The sequence below is a fragment of the Cherax quadricarinatus genome, chromosome 89 (genome assembly GCF_038502225.1).
Source record: "Cherax quadricarinatus isolate ZL_2023a chromosome 89, ASM3850222v1, whole genome shotgun sequence".
NCBI classification, from domain to species: domain Eukaryota; kingdom Metazoa; phylum Arthropoda; class Malacostraca; order Decapoda; family Parastacidae; genus Cherax; species Cherax quadricarinatus.
Window position 1 is genome coordinate 5153396 of NC_091380.1, and position 20048 is coordinate 5173443.

Sequence of the window (20048 nt, forward strand, 5' to 3'; positions counted from 1 at the left end):
TATTTTTTGTGAGAATAAAAATTCAAAGTGGAAAGCAAAAGAATATAAGAGGGGCCTTGAGACGTGACTAATGACCAGAGGAAATGTCATTTTAGTGCCAGGAATGTCTTTCTTGTTTATTCTGGACCCTATTCGGAAATTGGCATCTTTTGAAATTTGTATGAAATTGGCAAAATTGCTAAATTCTGACCACTGTACTGGATAGTTGAATTTCATAAATGGGTGGTTTCTTGCACCCATTCGATAGAAAAAATGGAGTTTTAGCGAAATATTCATGTTTTTTGTCAACCAGTACAGTGGAATTGGCCGAAAATGGGGCTCAAAGTGGGCAAAATCGCCGATGCGTAAACATCCCCGAGACCGCTAACTTCGCGAGAGCATAATTCTGTAAGTTTTCCATCAAATTTCAAACTTTTGGTGTCCTTATGATCGGGAAAAGATTGTCTATCTTTTCATAAGAGAAAATTATTTTTTTTTTTTTTAAATTTGGCCGACCCTGAGAACGAGTTTCGGAGAGGGCCTGTCGACCCTCAAAGGGTTAAGCGAGGAGAAGCTGTACCTCTTGACTTGTGAAGCTGAATACCTTCTGTTGACTTGACTCAGTTTATAAACTGTACACTGCATACACGGGTGGCTCCACAAGTTGTGTAGGAGGGGCTTAATGGTGACAACGTAGATATTTTAGAGGTTTGCCCTGAAACTGTGTTATTTTTATTATTTTTATATTTATTTTTTATTATCACACTGGCCGATTCCCACCAAGGCAGGGTGGCCCGAAAAAGAAAAACTTTCACCATCATTCACTCCATCACTGTCTTGCCAGAAGGGTGCTTTACACTGCAGTTTTTAAACTGCAACATTAACACCCCTCCTTCAGAGTGAAGGCACTGTACTTCCCATCTCCAGGACTCAACTCCGGCCTGCCGGTTTCCCTGAATCCCTTCATAAATGTTACTTTGCTCACACTCCAACAGTACGTCAAGTATTAAAAACCATTTGTCTCCATTCACTCCTATCAAACATGCTCACGCATGCCTGCTGGAAGTTCAAGCCCCTCGCACACAAAACCTCCTTTACCCCCTCCCTCCAACCTTTCCTAGGCCGACCCCTACCCCACCTTCCTTCCACTACAGACTGATACACTCTTGAAGTCATTCTGTTTCGCTCCATTCTCTCTACATGTCCGAACCACCTCAACAACCCTTCCTCAGTCCTCTGGACAACAGTTTTGGTAATCCCGCACCTCCTCCTAACTTCCAAACTACGAATTCTCTGCATTATATTCACACCACACATTGCCCTCAGACATGACATCTGCACTGCCTCCAGCCTTCTCCTCGCTGCAACATTCATCATTCATTCATTTTTCAATGCATCGGCTGTCTCCCACCAAGGCAGGGTGGCCTGAAAAAGAAAAACTTTCATCATCATTCACTCCATCACTGTCTTGCCAGAGGTGCGCTTACACTACAGTTATAAAACTGTAACATTAACACCCCTCCTCCTCTTTTTTTTTTTTTTTTTAACAAGTCGGCCGTCTCCCACCGAGGCAGGGTGACCCAAAAAAAGAAAGAAAATCCCCAGAAAGAAAATACTTTCATCATCATTCAACACTTTCACCACACTCACACATTATCACTGTTTTTGCAGAGGTGCTCAGAACATAACAGTTTAGAAGCATATACGTATAAAGATACACAACATATCATCCTTTTTGTATTTAGTAATTTATACAGGAGAAGGGGTTACTGGTTCCTTGCTCCTGGCATTTTAGTCGCCTCTTACGACATGCATGGCTTATGGAGGACAGATTCTTTTCCACTTCCCCCATGGAGAGGCACTGTTATTATTACTCTCAGTTCAGATGGGCGGAGGAAGGGGGCTTTTGTGGCTGATAGAAATTTTGGAGGTTTTAATTCTCTCTGCCCACTTTCTTTGCTGCTTCCACTCACTACATTGCCTGTTATTTAATTGTGAACATTTGAAGAGTGAAAAGTTTGTGCATCCTCGGTCTATATGACCAACATAGCTTTAATAAGGTATAATTTGAGGTGGCTTTAAGGAGCACATAAGTTCCCTGTCTTTTAATAACATGTTCATATTTTCCACTATAATGAACCTTGTGCATAATTACTATTGCATTTGCTTTGTCTGTTTCACAAGGTGAAGTCCAGGATCTTTCCTTAATTCATGGTAAAACTTAACCTTCAAGGAGCAAGCTCAGACCTCTGCAACACAATCGTCCTCAAAGATAACAAAAAAAGGCACAATACCGTGACTGGAACGATACACAAATAACCCGCACATAAAAGAGAGAAGCTTACGACGACGTTTCGGTCTGACTGTTCGGTGTGACTTTGTAAATGGTCCAAGTCGGACCGAAACGTCGTCGTAAGCTTCTCTCTTTTATGTGCGGGTTATTTGTGTATCGTTCTCAAAGATTTGTCAAGTTATACCATGAATTAAGGAAATATCCTGAACTTCACCTTATGAAACAAAACAAATGTAACAGTAATTATGGACAACGTAGATTATAATGGAAAAATAAACATGTTATTAGAAGATGGGGGAACTTCATGCCTCCTAACACTATTTAGCTTATAGTATTTTTCATTTCCCATCAATTTAGGATGAACCAAAGGAGGAAACACCTTCACCATCATTCATTTAACAACTTCCTTGCTAGAAGTAACCAGGTATAACAATTTATACAACCCTCTTTACCTTTTAGGCCATTACCCTTAAATGGTCCAAACGTATATATACGTTCACTCGTGCAGCTCCCCAAATAGTATTTTGAAAAAAAAAAAAAAATTGTATAGAAAAAAAGAACACATTTTTTGACATGATTTAGAATAAAAAAAAATTAGGGTTAGTACTTACAGAGATATGAGGCTGAGAAGTTGGCACTGGATGCTCATGTGACAGCAACACAGAGTCCTGCCACTTGCAGAAGTGTTGCCAATATACCTTTTTTTCTATTTTTCATATTATTTTATGTAATTTTTATGTTCTGATAATTACAATTTGTAGTAGTTCTTGTCATTTTATAAGCAAACTTTGTTCTGACACTAGTATTAGGTACTGAAATTGTAAACTTGTCACAAACATACTGACAGGTGGATATTTACACCTGCCTTGGTCATTTACTATTGTCCAGGAATATATACAAAGTATTTATATGTCACAGCAATGTTTTGGATATGTGGAAGTATATAATAATAATGAGGAGGAGGAGGAGGATAAGAAAGACAAAGAGGAGGAGGAGAAGGAGGAAGAGGGGGGAGGAGATGGAGGAAGAGGAGGAGGAGAAGAGAGGAGGAGGAGGAGGATACATAATAATAATACATAATAATAATAATGGGTAATAATAAGTTGCCTTGAAGCATGAAAAACAAAGTCCACCGCTGACAGTGACATGATAAGATGAGATAACATCTGATAAGAGCTGACGTTTGATGAGCATGCACGAGGGTGGGGGAGGGTGCAGCTGATAAGAAAAAATTAGAGGTGATATTTGATGAGCATCACCCTCACTTTGTTTTCACTGGTACACAAACATGTCTCTCTGTCTATTTGTTAGCCCTTGCGGCTTAGCGCTTCTTTTTGATTATAATAATAATAATCTGTCTATTTGTCTGTCTGTCAAGCTCTCTGTCTATCCGTCTAGCTCTCTGTCTCAGAGAGAACCACAAGACTGCGTCATCACATTTACTCACATCTTCAAGCAGAGTATAGCACTTTGTCTGGATTTTTGGGTTATCCTAGGTAATTTATACTATGTAAACTTGTATTTATGTGTACCTGTGAGACAGAGATAGACAGACGGAAAGAGAAACAGATTGAGAGAGATACAGAGACAGATAGACAAAGACAGATAGAGACAGATAGACAGAGACAGAGGAAGAGAGATAGAGAGAGAGATAGACAGAGGTAGAGATAGTCAGACCCTAAACTTGGGGTTAACATCAGTTTCCTCTTAAAAGAGGAGTGTTAATATGACATTACATCAGTGAATCCTTGGTGTTTACCGCACTGTTTGCTCTAGCTGGCGCTCAATTTCTGGCGCTCCCACAAGGTACTAAGTGGTCCCAGATTTTTTTAACACCGCGCACACAGTGTTAGGACCCATTCTATGCTGACAAGGCATCTCAGGCCAATCGTGCCAAATTTGAAGGCAGGAAAAATAAAACATATACATGTACTATATACATTTGGGGCACTACACGTAAGAACGTATATACAGTGCATACCTTTGGACCATTCACGGGTTAAAAATAGTCAATAATTTGAGCTGTAAACCTGGAATTATTAAGAAAGTAGCGAAGAAAATGCAGTTCATCCTTCATATACTCTATATAGAGAATGTCATTATACTTTGGCTGCAATAAATTACAAAAAATACAATTAAGTAATATAAACTTGACGGTGTTTCAGTCTATCCTGGATCAATATTAAGGTGCTAGCACTTTAGGGTTAATAAATAATTCCCAATCGTAAAATTATTGCAAAGACGTTTGTGGGTTAATTAGACTCTGCACTTTGTAACGTTACTATATTCTAAGTTATTTTTGTATATTTACTTGTAAGAGTTACATGTACGAAGAGACCAATATGGATTTTTATTGTATATAATCAGATTTTATGGTACTTTTGAGTCCCCTTTTTTGTCTATTTCTTTTACTATGTTAACTTCAAAAGTAATACACAAATAATTTACACACAAAGAAATTTATGCGATGTTTCGGTCCAGTTTAGACCATAATAATAATAATAATAACAACCATGATAATAATAATAATAACAGTGATAATAATAATAATGCATAAAATAATGTTTTTTAATTACAGGTGTTCGGATGGCTCAGGAGCTTCTTCGAGGTGTGGAACAGCTGCTGGACTCAGAGATGGGAGAACTTCGCAGGCGAACAGCTGCAATGTCCTCCCGTATACGGCTCCTGGGCAGGAGTGATTCTGGCTCTGACAGTCTGAGCAGCATCAGCAGTCCAAGCAGCAACAGCAGCAGTGGTAACAGCAGTGCTAGTGGAAGGAGCAGCAGCAGTGGGAAAAGCCCGGACGTTCACACCACACACATAATTGTTACTACGCTGGACAATGATGAGCCTGCTGATGTCAAGTCTATGAGAAACGTTAAAACGATCCCCTCGCATACAAACAAGTATCCCCAACCAGTACCTGGAACTCTTATAACAAGTCGAGCTCGCAGCGAGCCTCCGTTTCCGGGAGAAGAGGGTCTTTACCGTGCACGGTCGTGTCCCGGTCTTCAAAGGCCCAACGGAAGCTGCGAGGGTAATGAAACCGTCTCGGCCTTAGTGCCAGACTTGCAGCTGGTGCGTCTTCGAGGGTCGCGTCCACAGGCATCACGGGAGAAATGTTTCAACCGTTATTCTTGTGGTGCCCTAGATGCTCACCAACCAGCCTCTGCCTCATCATTTGAGTCTTGTCCAGACTTTGGAAACCTGAGGCAGTGTGTACACGGAGGGGAATCTCTCCATTCCTCCTCTTCCTCCCTTTCATCGACTCACTCCTCTTTCACAAGACTTCTTCAGGTGTCATAGGATATTAAAACCCAAGGAGTTTTATAGCCGTATTTATTTTGAGGAGTGAAAATGTTGTGAGAAGTGTCAGATTTAACCTGCTTTTTTATTAACTGAATTATTTTTATAATTTATGAAATGGGAAAACAAATTAAACATTATTTTGATAATTTATAAAAAAAGGTGGAAAATGTTAACAAATTATATTCATGAGAGGACAGAAAATAAATCAAAATAATGGAAAAAGTATTGAGACTGCTTGAGAGGTGAGATGTGAATGGCAGCTCAGCCCACTGCACCAAACAGTGACTGGAAGAGTTCAAGTCACATGATGGTGATCAAACTCTTGTGTTTTGATGAGATGGAATATTTGTTCCTAAATACGACGTAAGTGCTGCACTCGGTGTCCGATGATATTAGTTGAACAAGAACAGAATGGTTCAGTTTTTTGTGTCTCTAATGGTTCTGATATCAGCACACAAATGTAGATTTTTCTCTGTACAGTAGCAAGGGCCCCCACATGCTAGTCGCTGCGGAGCTGTGGAGTCGAGGAGTATGCTTGTATTTTCATGTGGCAATTAATAAATTTATTTCAGTCATATTTTTAGTAGATTCTCATTTGTAATCATATGAGTAAGGGATTTTAAAAATGTATCCCAGTGAAATGTATCAGCAATTTCACACCACTAAAAAATACTTACTGTATTTTCTGGCATATAAGATGCACTTTTTTCCCTCACAAAAAGTCTTGGAAAATCACCCTGGGCTTTATATACTAAAGGTCAGGGTTAAGGGTAGGCTTTGGGTTACGCTTTAGCAGTTGTTTACTAACATTATGTTACAACTGCTTGGAAACACTGTCTTACATGCTCGTGCCCCATACGTGCTGGAAAATACGGTAACCTGCAAGTCCTGTTGGGTGAATCTTATTGGACTTAGTTAAGAAAATTCAGTAGCAGGCTAAATTACATTTAGGCTATTAAAGGAAGCGGTATTAAATTACAGGTAACTTCTCCGACTCTGATGTTGTGGTTTGCAAATACCCTCACTCGTTACTTAACCTAACTACCAGTTAATTGGGGGGGCCCATGTTATGCTTGTATATACCTAGAATATATCTGATCCACTTTTAAATTATTAAACTTGATTGGATTGTCTTTAGTCACTCAGGCAGCAGTTAGAATGATGCTGATAATGTACATAGATAACTAGATTCCTTATCTTTAACAGTATATTAATTAATAAGTTGGACTATTTGTTGAGTATGATGGAGGCTGACTTGTAAGATCTGGTGATTGGTGGTTAAGGCCTGGTGATTGATGGGCAGGGCCTAGTGATTGATTGGTAAGGTCTGCTGATTGATTGGTAATATCTGCTGATTGACGTGTAAAGCCTGCTGATTGGCAGTGCCTTTTGATTAGTATCAAAAAATAATTATCCAGCTGATTAGCAAACATTTTGCTCATGCCAGATTCTATTTCCAGAGATTTAACACTGAAACGTAACTTAAAGGGCGAATATGTAAACCTTTGTTTTATTTTTTGCCTGTTTTAATTTTAAAACCTTCAGTTTTGCCGAAGATGCATAGTGTAGTTACACACTTAATGACCCCAAAGGTTTTTAGCCCTTCCCAGTAATTGTAACTATTATTTAAAAGATTTATTTTATTTTGCCCAGATAAAGAGAGTGGAATAAAGATACTGGAATAGAGGTACTGGAATAGAGGCACTGGAATAGACACTGGAATAGAGATACTGGAATAGAGATACTGGAATAGACACTGGAATAGAGATACTGGAATAGAGATACTGGAATAGAGATACTGGAATAGAGGTACTGGAATAGAGATGCTGGAATAGAGATACTGGAATAGAGATACTGGAATAGAGATACTGGAATAGAGATACTGGAATAGAGGTACTGGAATAGAGATGCTGGAATAGAGATACTGGAATAGAGATACTGGAATAGAGATACTGGAATAGAGGTACTGGAATAGAGATGCTGGAATAGAGATGCTGGAATAGAGATGCTGGAATAGAGATGCTGGAATAGAGATACTGGAATAGAGGTGCTGGAATAGAGATGCTGGAATAGAGATGCTGGAATAGAGATGCTGGAATAGAGATGCTGGAATAGAGATGCTGGAATAGAGATGCTGGAATAGAGATACTGGAATAGAGGTGCTGGAATAGAGATGCTGGAATAGAGATACTGGAATAGACACTGGAATAGAGATACTGGAATAGAGATACTGGAATAGAGATACTGGAATAGAGACACTGGAATAGAGGCACTGGAATAGAAACACTGGACCAGAGATACTACTGAATTAAAGATACCCAGGTGCTGTACATGTCTTAATCATCTATTTGGTATTATTGTTAATTCTCAATGTGATAATTTGCCTTAACCCTTTGACTGTCACAACCCCAAATCCTGAGGTGTCCCCTGGTGTCGCAAAATATTTGGAAAAAAAAAAAAAATATTTTTCTCATGAAATGATAGAGAACCTTTTCCCAATGGTAATGACACCAAAAGTACAAAATTTGATGGAAAACTAGGGGAATTACGCTCTCGCAAAGTTAGCAACCTCGGCAATATTTACGAATCGGCAATTTCACCCACTTTGAGCCCTATTTTCGACTAATTCCATTGTCCCAGTTGACCAAATTCATAGCTATTTCTTTAGAACTCCATTTTTTCTATTGATTGAGTGCAAGAAATTGCCCATTTACTGATTTCAACTACCCAATAAAGTGGTCAGAAATTGGCAATTTGGCCATTTTCATGCAAATTAAAAAAATATGACAATTTCAAAATAAGGTCCAGAATGAACAATGCAGACATTCCTGGCTCTAAAATAACATTTTCTTTGTTCATCAGTCATGTCTCCAGGCCCCTCTGATATTACTCTTGCTTTCTGTTTTGAATTTTTATTCAAACAAAAAAATAGAAGATTTGCTATTATGCAGACTACTGCAATACTGTAATATTGTATAAATAATGTCAAACCATTCATGACTGCATATTAGAATGGCTAGTTGGACATTTATTGGGCAATGACATCATTTGTTTACTTATGAACATTGGCAAAAATCAAACATTTCCCCTACTTTGAGCTCCATTTCCCGGTTCTTTTCATAGTAAAACCAATCAAAATCACCTCTATTTCTATAATATGTTTTCCATTCTATCAAATGTGACTACGAAAATGAGGATATAACCATAAAAACTATATGAAAATACACCTCAAAGTCAGCATTTTGATCCAAAAACACGGTGTTTTTTTTTTTTTCTCATTATGCACTGTGTGCTGCAGGATTTTTTTTTTATATAGTGCACACTGACCACACAGACCCATTGTCTCACATGTGGGCGTACCAGCTTTCTCCTGCTTGATTTGAAGCCGCTAGAATTTTTGAGTATATGTATGTACGTCAAACACATTGGCTCGTAAGACGTATATATATGACCGAAACAGTCAAAGGGTTAATGTAGATGCCGGAAATGTAAACTTTCTGAGAGAATTTCATGCCCAAAAGTTCTGTTTCAATGGCTAGTTTGAAAAATTAAGCATTTCAGTTCATCCTGGACCATTATCAGTTGCTCACTGCTCGACAGTGATTCAGGGTAACCTGAAACATTGCTTAGTTTTCTCATCAATTTGTGTGTTGCCTGTCAGTTGTTTCAGTCATGGCATCATCTTTGTTAATTCTGGAAACAACCAGCACGTGTTTGATACCTGAGTAGGAACGATCACCGGGCAAACTTCAGGTTGATAAATTAGACGTGTGGAACACCTGGGTATCTTTATTGTGGAAATGGTTTACTACTCACTGGGTTCCTCAGTCCTATACAAAGAAGAATGGTGAAGATCAGAGTTTGAGGTAATCGGTCCCCTCAGCCTGGAGTCAATGTAATCTTTTCAAGATCGATGGATTGATTACATCGACTCTAGGCTGGGGGATTGATTACCTCAAACTCCTTCTGATCTTTGCCATTCTTCTTTGTTTAGGACTGAGGAAGCTACTGTATGGCGAACTGTTTCCTCAATAAAGATACCCAAGTGTTGCATGTGTGTCTGATTTATCAACTTGTGGGTTCTGTAAACCATTTACCTACGTGAACTTCAAGTCGCCTCTCAAGTCAAAAATAAAAAGCTATCAGTAGTGTTAATACTGTACTGAAGTGTTATGTTACAACATTAGTGAGTACTTAAGTGACAACGAGAAGTTGTGATGCGGGAGACGTCAACCTCGGCATCAGTGACCCAGGTGTCGTGATGCGAGAGACGTCGACCTCGGCATCAGTGACCCAGGTGTTGTGATGTGGGAGACACCAGTCCCAGCATCAACAACCCAGGTGTTGCAGTGCAGGAGACACCAACCCCAGCATCAACAACCCAGGTGTTGTGATGCGGGAGACATCAACCCCAGCATCAACGACCCAGGTGTTGCGATGCCAGATAATGCGCAGTACAATCAGTCAAGACACATGACACATTTGTCATGTATAGGTAAACCAATGGTCTACTATGTATCCTGGTCTTTATCATATACGTATATACATTCATGTTAAAGTACGTCAGAACCAAACTTATTTTGAACATAAGTTAAAAGTAAGTAAACTATATACAGAGGTCAGTTGGCTGTGATGTAATGGCTGGATTTTCTTAAAATATTTGGAAGAATTAAGATCAGAAAATGAATAAAGGGAACACAAATGCCTACACATAGGAGAAACTAATGATGATGATTTGGTCTGACTTCGACCATTAATTGGTCACTAGTTAATGGTCCAAGCCAGACTGAAATGTCCTCGTGAGTCTCTCTTATGTGTGTGTTATTTGTGTTCCAGTCACAGTATTGTGTCTTTTTTTTCTTTATGAATAAAAGGGTAAGTAAAAGGGCACGTTAGCAACACCACAGCATAAATGTAGCGGTAGCCAGAGGTGAGCTTGCTATTGGTTGAAATTGATGACTTATCAGTTGACTTTGAAGCAAGGCTGACTGGCCAACAGTACACTCACCTCTGATTCATTACATATGTACTGTGCTTTTACACAAATAACCCGCACATAAAAGACAGAAGCTTACGACGACGTTTCAGTCCGACTTGGACCATTGACAAAGTCACACTTGAGTGTGACTTTGTCAATGGTCCAAGTCGGACCGAAACGTCGTCGTAAGCTTCTGTCTTTTATGTGCGGGTTATTTGTGTATCGTTCCAGTCACGGTATTGTGCCTTTTTGTTATTTACTGTGCTTTTATTCTTTGCTTAAACACGTGATCTGTATGTACATCATTAAGTGCACATCTCTTGGTGTATGTGCTGAGAATTTATCTTAATTAGTAATTAAAGTATTCTTGATAGGTAGTGAAAAGGTAGGTAACATGCAGCCTTAATGACCCCTCATTTTGAGCCTTAATGACTCATTGTGAGCATTATTGGACCCTCATTCTGAGTCTTAATGACCATCATTCTCCACAAACATCCTCCAGATATTTTAAGTACAAGCAGCCACTACATTACACAGCATTGTTTGTGCATTGTATTTATATTGTATCTCATAATACAAGTTTACAACTGTAGGTGATATGCAGATCTGTGATTACATATGTACATCCACCTTGCAAAACATTGAATGTTGCTTTGCAATGTTGAATGAGTATTCATGCATGAAAAATTGGATACATTGGTTACCAAGGTTACCATATTGTAAAGTTTAGGTTAATTATATATTTTTTTTTTTGAGTGGGGTGGGTCGTGAAAGAAAGCATAATTCAAAGTGGTTATATGTTTGTATATATTTGTTAATCATGCAAAAATAACAATTTTCTTCTGTTGATAGATAATGTACTTTGGCTGTGAGCTTAAAAAATATTATATTGAGTGTTTTAAATTATGGAATTGGCAAAGTCTTTTGTTATTTCTTGGAAAAAATCTTTATTGTACTTGAGTTTTTTATGATTGTGTAAAATATAAGTATGTGACGAATAAATGATACGTATTGAACGCTTGTCAATGGTCGGTAATAACTCACATGAAGACACAAATACAGGAGGTTGATTGATCGCTCTATTTCCACCCCAGTGGAAATAAGTCGCTTTGTACGACTCTTTTTTGGGGTTATCCTGGGTAATACAGTGGAATCTCAAAAATCGAACTGCTCCCAACTCAACCAATTATGTAAGTGTATTTTTGTAAGTGCTTTTATAAGTGTATTTTTGAGGGTCTTAAATGGTCTAATCTAATTTACATTATTCCTGATGGGAATAAATTCGTTCGGTGGTGGCACTCGAACAGCCTTCTGGACCGAAGAAAGTTCGATATTTGAGGTTCCACTGTATACACATGTATGCAAAACAACCATTTGGGGGGGGGGGTTGAATGCTAGCATCTTGTATCTCATTTGTGATTTTTGCATAATGCACATGTATGGTAATTGTACTTGTGTGTACCTGTGCCTAAATAAACCTAAAAAAACAATTCCTCTTCTGCTGAAGAGGACCCCAAAATGGGGTCAGAATATACAGATCACTCACTCTCCTTAATTTCTGCCTCCACATGGGTTATTATTGAGCATATACAGTAAGTTCTTAACTTACCATCAGTGGAGAACATTCAGTACTGTGTTTATCATTATTATACACAATACAGGAGGTCCCAATGTATTCGTAACTTGAGGACTTACCGTGTATATGATGTTAAGACAGGAGGCGCCATTGTTATTTAAAATGCCAGCTACTGCCATGCTAAAAACTACCGGAATTTATCAAAAATCCTCCCTTATTTATTGCTATTATTATTATATTCGCTGTATGGCTCTTGTGGGTCTAGTGCTTGGTTCTGATTATAATAATAATATTATATTCATGGGGAAAGTGCTAAACCCGCAAGGGAGGCAGTCAGATTTGATTGAAGGAGGGGGAACAACGGGATCCGCTTCCTTTTATCAAGAGCCCTTAAACCAGCATATATTTGTGGGAAAGTGCTAAACCCGCAAGGGTCACAGAGCGCCTGGGAAATGGGAGGCAGTCAAATTTGATCGAAGGAAGGGGGAAATGACGGCATCCACTTCCTTGGACCAAGAGCCCTTAAACCAGCATCAGGGTGCATTCCTGCAGGGGACAGCATCCTCCCTAAATCCCTTAATCCCTGTAATCACCTTCTCAGGTACAATTTATATTAATAAATTAGGGAAGATAAATATCTGCAAATACTAATAAACATAATTTTCAGCCACAAAAAAAATTAATAAGAGTTTTGTACAAGATTTATTAATTGTTTTTTCTTCACTATTTTAATTTAGAGTAACAAAAAAGGTGTTTATTTTTGGAAATACTGTAAGTGCAGATTGAAGAGTGTTTAATTATGATAAATAGGATCGTATTATGATAAATAGGATCGTATTATGATAAATAGGATCGTATTATGATAAATAGGATCGTATTATGATAAATAGGATCGTATTATGATAAATATGGTCGTATTATGATAAATAGGGTCGTATTATAAATAGGATCGTATTATGATGAATAGGGTCGTATTATGATATATATGGTCGTATTATGATAAATAGGGTCGTATTATGATAAATAGTCGTATTATGATAAATAGGGTCGTATTATGATAAATAGGGTCGTATTATAAATAGGGTTGTATTATGATAATTAGGATTGTATTATGATAAATGGGATCGTATTATGATAAATAGGATCATATGATAGGATCGTATTATGATAAATGGGATCTTATGATAGGATTGAATTATGATAAATGGGATCTTATGATCAAATTTTTATAAATGGGATCGTATTACGATAAATGGGATCATATTATGATAAATAGGATCGTATTATGATAAATATAATCATAATATGATAAATAGAATCATAATATGACCAATAGAATCGTTCTCTCTGCCACTTAATAAACTTATCTATCTCTTAACTTTGCACACTATAGAGGCTATGCTTTCAAAGATCTATTGACATTTGGCATTAAAGTTGACTTGTGAGGCTCTACTTTAGACTTTAAGTGTGTTTGGTACTGAGTATTACCACCTCAGAGGTGTCACCAGTGGGTACGTGACCAGAGATGACATGTGGTTAGGAATCCCTATTTTTTCCCCGTTTTCTTTGGGCCCAAAACCGGGATATTTTGTAAAATTTAGTTGGGAGGCTGTGGTTCGATAGATACGCAAAGGATTTCCTGGTTTCGTGAAGCAACACTGAGATATCTCAGATAACAAATTTTTACATGCTGAATTTAGTGGGACAGTGAAACGGGTTTCTGGAAAGGCCCTAAAAGGGGAACTGTTTTGGAAAAATCCCTAAAACAGGGACTGTTTTGGTAAAATCCCTAAAACAGGGACTTCTGATAAATAAATAACCCGCACATAAAAGAGAGAACCTTATTACGATGTTTCGGTCTGACTTGGACCAACTCGGTCTGACTTTGTAAATGGTCCAAGTCGGACCGAAACGTCGTCGTAAGCTTCTCTCTTTTATGTGCGGGTTATTTGTGTATCGTTCCAGTCACGGTATTGTGCCTTTTTTTGTTACATCTGATAAAATTCCAGAAAGTGGGACTGTCCTGTTAAAACCAGGATGAATGGGATAATCTATACAGGGTGTTCCAGCGCTATGACCACAGAATGTCTGCCTTCCTTCTCTCCAATTAAAAAAATATTAGTTCATGTTATTGTCACTAACATTATAAAGAATACAGGAAGTTCTAGACCAATTAATATCATCCAAAAAGGCAAAAAAAGAGAACATTGAAATGTGTTCCATATATGATTGTATTTTGATCAGAAATAGAGTAATCTGAATGAACAGAGGTTGTTAATGTTTTTGTTTCAGAATATTTCATTCATGATGAAGAATGCTATATTTTTTTTTTCAATGAACTGGCCGTATCCCACTGAGGCAGAGTGACCTAAAAAGAAAAATGAAATTTTTTCTTACAATGCTATTTATTTGTGTAAATTAGGCTGATATATATTTGATGTGTGAAAAATGTGGCATTGATGATGGTCGATGGTGTTAGAAAATGAGGCGTTGTACACAGATAACCCGTACATAGCAGACCAAAGCTTACAACAACATTTCGGTCCTACTTGAACTGAAATGTCATAAATCTTGGTCCCCTATGTATAGCTTATTTGTGTATTGTTCCAGTCCTGGTATTGTGCCTTTTTATTCTTTATGAGAATGACCCTTGTGGGTTTAGTGCCTAGTTTTGATTGCAATGATAATAATATTCTTTATGAGGCATTGTAAGTGCAGTAATTGCAAGGCTCTCGATCCTTGGAATTGAAGCCACTCTCCGCTTGGATCAAACCTTATCGTGGCTCGGAACCGTGATTATAACAACAATACGGCTGCTGAAGACAGATGAAACGTCTTGACTATGGTAAAAAAAAAATACGTAGAACATCACGTAAAAAGTATTAATCATGCAAAAAAATATTTTAAACAAAAAATATCAAAAAAGAAATCCATCGTAATATTACAGAGTACACCAGTGTGTAAGCTGCCATTGGGCCAGCTGGCTACAATAAGATTCTTCGAACTATGTACACTAGCACTGCCTCACCAGGACCACCTCACCATCACCACCTCACCATCACCACCTCACCATCACCACCTCACCATCACCACCTCACCATCACCACCTCACCATCACCACCTCACCAGCACCACCTCACATATACAGCACCTATTTTCAGTGTTCCACATTTTCGTTGTCTTTCAACTGAGCCATTGTTCCATCTTCCAGTGACTATCTCAGTGGGTGGAACATAATGAACAATGGCTCAGTTTGAAGTCAACAACAACATGGAACACCGAAAATAAGGTGCTGTATATACCTAGACTACCTGGAGGATGTTCTGGGTTTCAGTGCCCCTGCAGTGGATCAGGGCCTGATCAACAAGGCTGTTACTGTGGGCAGTGCTTTCCTGTATATTTCTGTGCACCATAGGGAGGTTAGCATGGGCCTCACTGTGACCACTGTGCTAACTTCCCTATGATGTATAAATATACCTAGACGGATGAATCTTATTGTAGTCAGCTGGTCCAGTGGTTTACGCACTGGTCTGCAGCTTTAGGGTTACATCGCACGGTAATTTCTCTCATAAAGCTCGTCAGTATAGTTCGATTTTCTGTAAATACAGTTGAAAAAATGCATCCATAATTGAAAAGCATGTGGAAGGGCTTCTATAGTGTATGCTATTACATTTTGATTCCAATTTTTCAATTGCATTTCAATTGCATTTTTCAATTGCATTTTCAGAAAAATCCACACTACATAGGGGAGCACATTGCATAATATTTTCATGTGTGTTAATACTGTATTAAAGTATTTCTTACTGTAGTTGAGATGTTATGTAAGCCTTTTAGCTGTACGTCATGAGTAGCAGATATAATGACCCGTACATCAGAGACATCGTTAAAATGAAACCGTAATAACTAATTAGTAAAATGCTTGCCAAAATTTCCTTCATGAGAGTACAGTAGGACCCCCCATATCCATATCCACGACTTCAGGTATCTGCGGCTTCAGTTATCTGCGGCTTCAGTTATCCACTGTTTACCCTGGCCCAAAAGTAATCCTTAATTTTGCTTTATAATGATCTCAGAGTGCAAAAGTAGTGATGGTGGAAGTTCTTCAAAGACTAAGAGAAGCCTAAAGTGCATCCCATCAGTGAAAAAGTGATAATTTTCTCTCGAAATCATAATGACATGATTGCAAACAAACCATACCACAGGCGGGGATAGAACCCGTGATCAGAGTGTCTCAAAACTCCAGACCGTCGCGTTAGCCACTGGACCAGGTAGCCACAATAAGATTCTTCCAACTAGGTATATTTCTACACCATAGGAAGGTTAGCATAGGCACCACTGTGACCACAAATACCTAGTTGGATGAATCTTATTGTGGCTAGCTGGTCCAGTGGCTAATGCGACAGTCTGTAGTTTTGAGACTCTCTGATCGCTGGTTCTATCCCCACCCGTGGTATGGTTTGTTAATTTTCCACTTATTGTGCATAATTTATCAAACTTTATAAGAGGTATCTATAGGTCTTGTATATAGAGTTCACGACTATCCGCAGTTTCGGTATTCACGGCAGGTCCTTGGAACACATCCCTCGCGGATACGGAGGTCCTACTGTATTTCTACGCAATATTTCATTAATCACACCAGTCATCTTCTAGGGTAGGGTGAGCCAAAGGAAGAAACACAGTCACCATCATTTATTCAGTAGCCATATCTTGCATGACATGTACAAACATGACGATTCAGTGATCTTTCCTAATGTAAAAGTTGAAGAACAATTTGTGTTTGACATTTTTGTTTGTCAGCAATAGTGGAAACACTAAGTGAAGACTTTTGAGTTTCTGAAGCGCATTGTTAACCCGTAAACGGTCCAAGCAGATGCACGTTCACACGTGTAGTGCTACAAAAGTTGATCTATGTTTTTTTTACATATTTTCAAATATAACAACAAAAAAGTAGATCTACGTTTTTTTTACATATTTTCAAATATAACAAAAAAAAAAGTAGATCAAAGTTTTTTTTACACATTTTCAAATGTAAAAAAAAAAAATCTACTTTTTTTACATATTTTCAAATGTTGAAAAAACGTATATATACGTTTGGACCGTTTACAGGTTAAGGTGATGATGAGTGTACCTTTGTACTCCACTTGTTCTAGCAATGTACTTACTTCGCCTTTGTACTATAGCAAATTCTGTTGCAATTTTGGTATTTAAATTTAATACATTGGGATTTCTCTGCAAATTTATTTTGTCCACTGCCAAAATACAAATTGATTTTGTCCAACAACTGTATAAAATTATTTTGCCCAATGATAAATTTTGTTTTTTTGCTGGTACAATACAGTTCATTTCAGAAATTTAATGTTTTTTTTTTTATGTATAGGTCTACATTATTGTTTTATTATTGATATTATTGAAGGAAGGAAATCTAGCAGTCGAGAGATCTTTGCATCGTCATGTTATATAGGCCTAAAAGAATATTACCTTGGAACACCTTTGCATTGTTATGTTATATAGGCCTAAAAGAATATTACCTTGGAACATCTTTGCATTGTTATGTTATATAGGCCTAAAAGAATATTACCCTGGAACACCTTTGCATTGTTATGTTATATAGGCCTAAAAGAATATTACCTTGGAACATCTTTGCATTGTTATATAGGCCTAAAAGAATATTACCTTGGAACACCTTTGCATTGTTATATAGGCCTAAAAGAACATTTGGAACACCTTTGCATTGTTATATAGGCCTTAAAAAATATTACCATGGAACATGGATATGTTCATTTTTAGATATTTTGAATATTCAAATATAATAATCTTATGAGATATTCTTAAAATAATGAGGAAATATTTTTTTTCACACTATACAGTACAAGTTTTTACAGGAAATACTTTCAGTTATTCAGTTTTCAATATTTGTGTAATTATACTGATTAATGTCAAAAATTATCTGTTAAATGTGAATTTATTTTGTAATATACTGTATCTTAGGTGATTAATACAGTATTACAATAATTTAGGGTTCCCTAGGCTATTATTTCATATTTTAAAAATACCAGGTAATATGTTTTGAAAATAATGTATTCTTTAACCCTTAAACTGTCCAAATGAAGATCTACGTTCATATGCGTAGTGCTCCAAACGTAGAGCTACATTCACGTGTGTAGCGCTCCGAACGTAGATCTATGTTCACGTGCGTAGCGCTCTGAACGTAGATCTACATTCACGTGCGTAGCGCTCCGAACGTAAATCTATGTTCATGTGCGTAGCGCTCCAAACATAGATTTACACTCACACGCGTAGCGCTCCGATTGTAGATCTACTTTTTTTTACATTTGAATGCATGTAAAATAAAACGTAGATCTACGTTCGGAGCGCAACGCACGTGAACGTAGATCTATGTTTGGACAGTTTAAGGGTTAAATATATAAGACCTGGTATCTGTGTAAACGTTATAAATAGTCGACCGTCAGTTTCTACAGAGATATTCTTCAGATTCACAATAAGTCGTGATGAGTGTTACATCTGCCAAAAAGATTGTAAGATGATGAATGGCTATAATGAAACACAAGGGATAATTTATAGTTTTAAAACCAGCAGGTAAGAGTGACACTTTAAATGATGGTCAAATACATCATTTTCAGCCTTATCAAGATGGGGGAGGCTCATGTCCCGGTCATGAGAGAGCTGTTGACTTTATTACTGATGCTTTCTTCAGTTCCATGATGCCGCCTTTAATGCCCTGGCATACTTAATTTGTCCACTTTCCTCTCAAGGTCCCATGCATAATGTGGCCTCCCTTTGATTTTGTAACTAGCTCCGGTGTAATCAGTTTGTCCTCTTTCCCCCTGATGGTCCCATGCATAATGCAGAACCCCCTCTATGATTTTGTAACTGGTTCCGATCTGCTATATCAACTGTGATCTCCACCCCTTCTTTTCCACCCCATTCTTTCAGCCTTTTCTCATATATTAGTGCCTCCACCTCTGCCCCCTCCTGCTCTGTAACACACTGTGACCCTTACTGGTCTTCTCTCTTCAGCTGTCTGGATAATACTGTAAGTAAACCCACACCTTCTAATCTCCAAGCTACAAATTCTCTGCATAATAGTTACACCACACATCGCCCTCAGACACGACATCTCAACTGCCTCCAGCCTTCTCCTTGCCGTAATGTTTATGAACATAATCGTATCCCAATTTATGTGACTTGTACTGGGTTATATTTCTTTACAGTAGTGCATCTGGGAGGTAATCTTCAGTGATGGACTTTCAAGAAAGGTTACATTTGCTCTCATAATGGGGAGTCAGAGGCCCCTTACTTGATCTGGAGACTGATCATTTGTCTCTGACTTATCAGAAATATCACTAACAAGGCTTTGACAATTTTCAACCTCTGAAATTTTTCAGCATATACTTATACTTGTCTCTAACCACACTAGAAATTCTTTGTCATTTGAATTAATCTTAGTAGTCACTGCCCCTATAGCATAAATTATGATAGTACTTTTTGAGAGCCATTAATTTTAATTAACAAATGTCCTGTTTAATGAATACTATAGTGCCTATCAGTTCTGCTGAGAATTTGACAACCAGGACTGATTTGTCCTGCACTGTTACAGTTAACACTTAGTAAACAATTTTCGACTGGTTGAAGATACTGGTAAATAAAACGTTACATGACAAAACTGCATTTAATTTGAAATCACTTACTAATCCCATTTGATATTTTGTGCTTTGTTTATTTTAAGGTAATAAACTGAAGATGGCTTTGCATTAGATAAGATAAAAATAAAGATTTATTTCTTTGTAAAGGTTACAATGTGTAGTTACAGTTTTGGTTTACTAAGTACAAAGAAAGCCACCATCATGCCGGGGCATTTCGGGCACTGAGGAGATTAATATCTCAGGAAAGCA

The 20048-nt window shown here is 37.8% G+C and overlaps 1 protein-coding gene across 7 annotated transcripts in view; it reads left to right on the plus strand.

The window, feature by feature from the left end:
• LOC128697206 (uncharacterized) overlaps window positions 1-19819 on the plus strand; it is a 142225-nt gene extending 122406 nt beyond the window's left edge. The window contains exons 12-13 of one of the 7 annotated variants that reach the window (XR_011394560.1): window positions 4851-9922; window positions 9967-11575. Coding sequence is in view for 2 of the 7 variants with exons in the window: in XM_070104112.1 (XP_069960213.1) it covers window positions 4851-5578 (728 nt within the window). In the remaining 5 variants the exon portion in view is untranslated. Of the gene's footprint in view, window positions 1-4850 lie in introns of all 7 variants that reach the window. The other 6 variants (XR_011394558.1, XR_011394559.1, XR_011394561.1 and 3 more) reach the window with 6 other exon arrangements.
• Window positions 19820-20048: the final 229 nt, after the last annotated feature.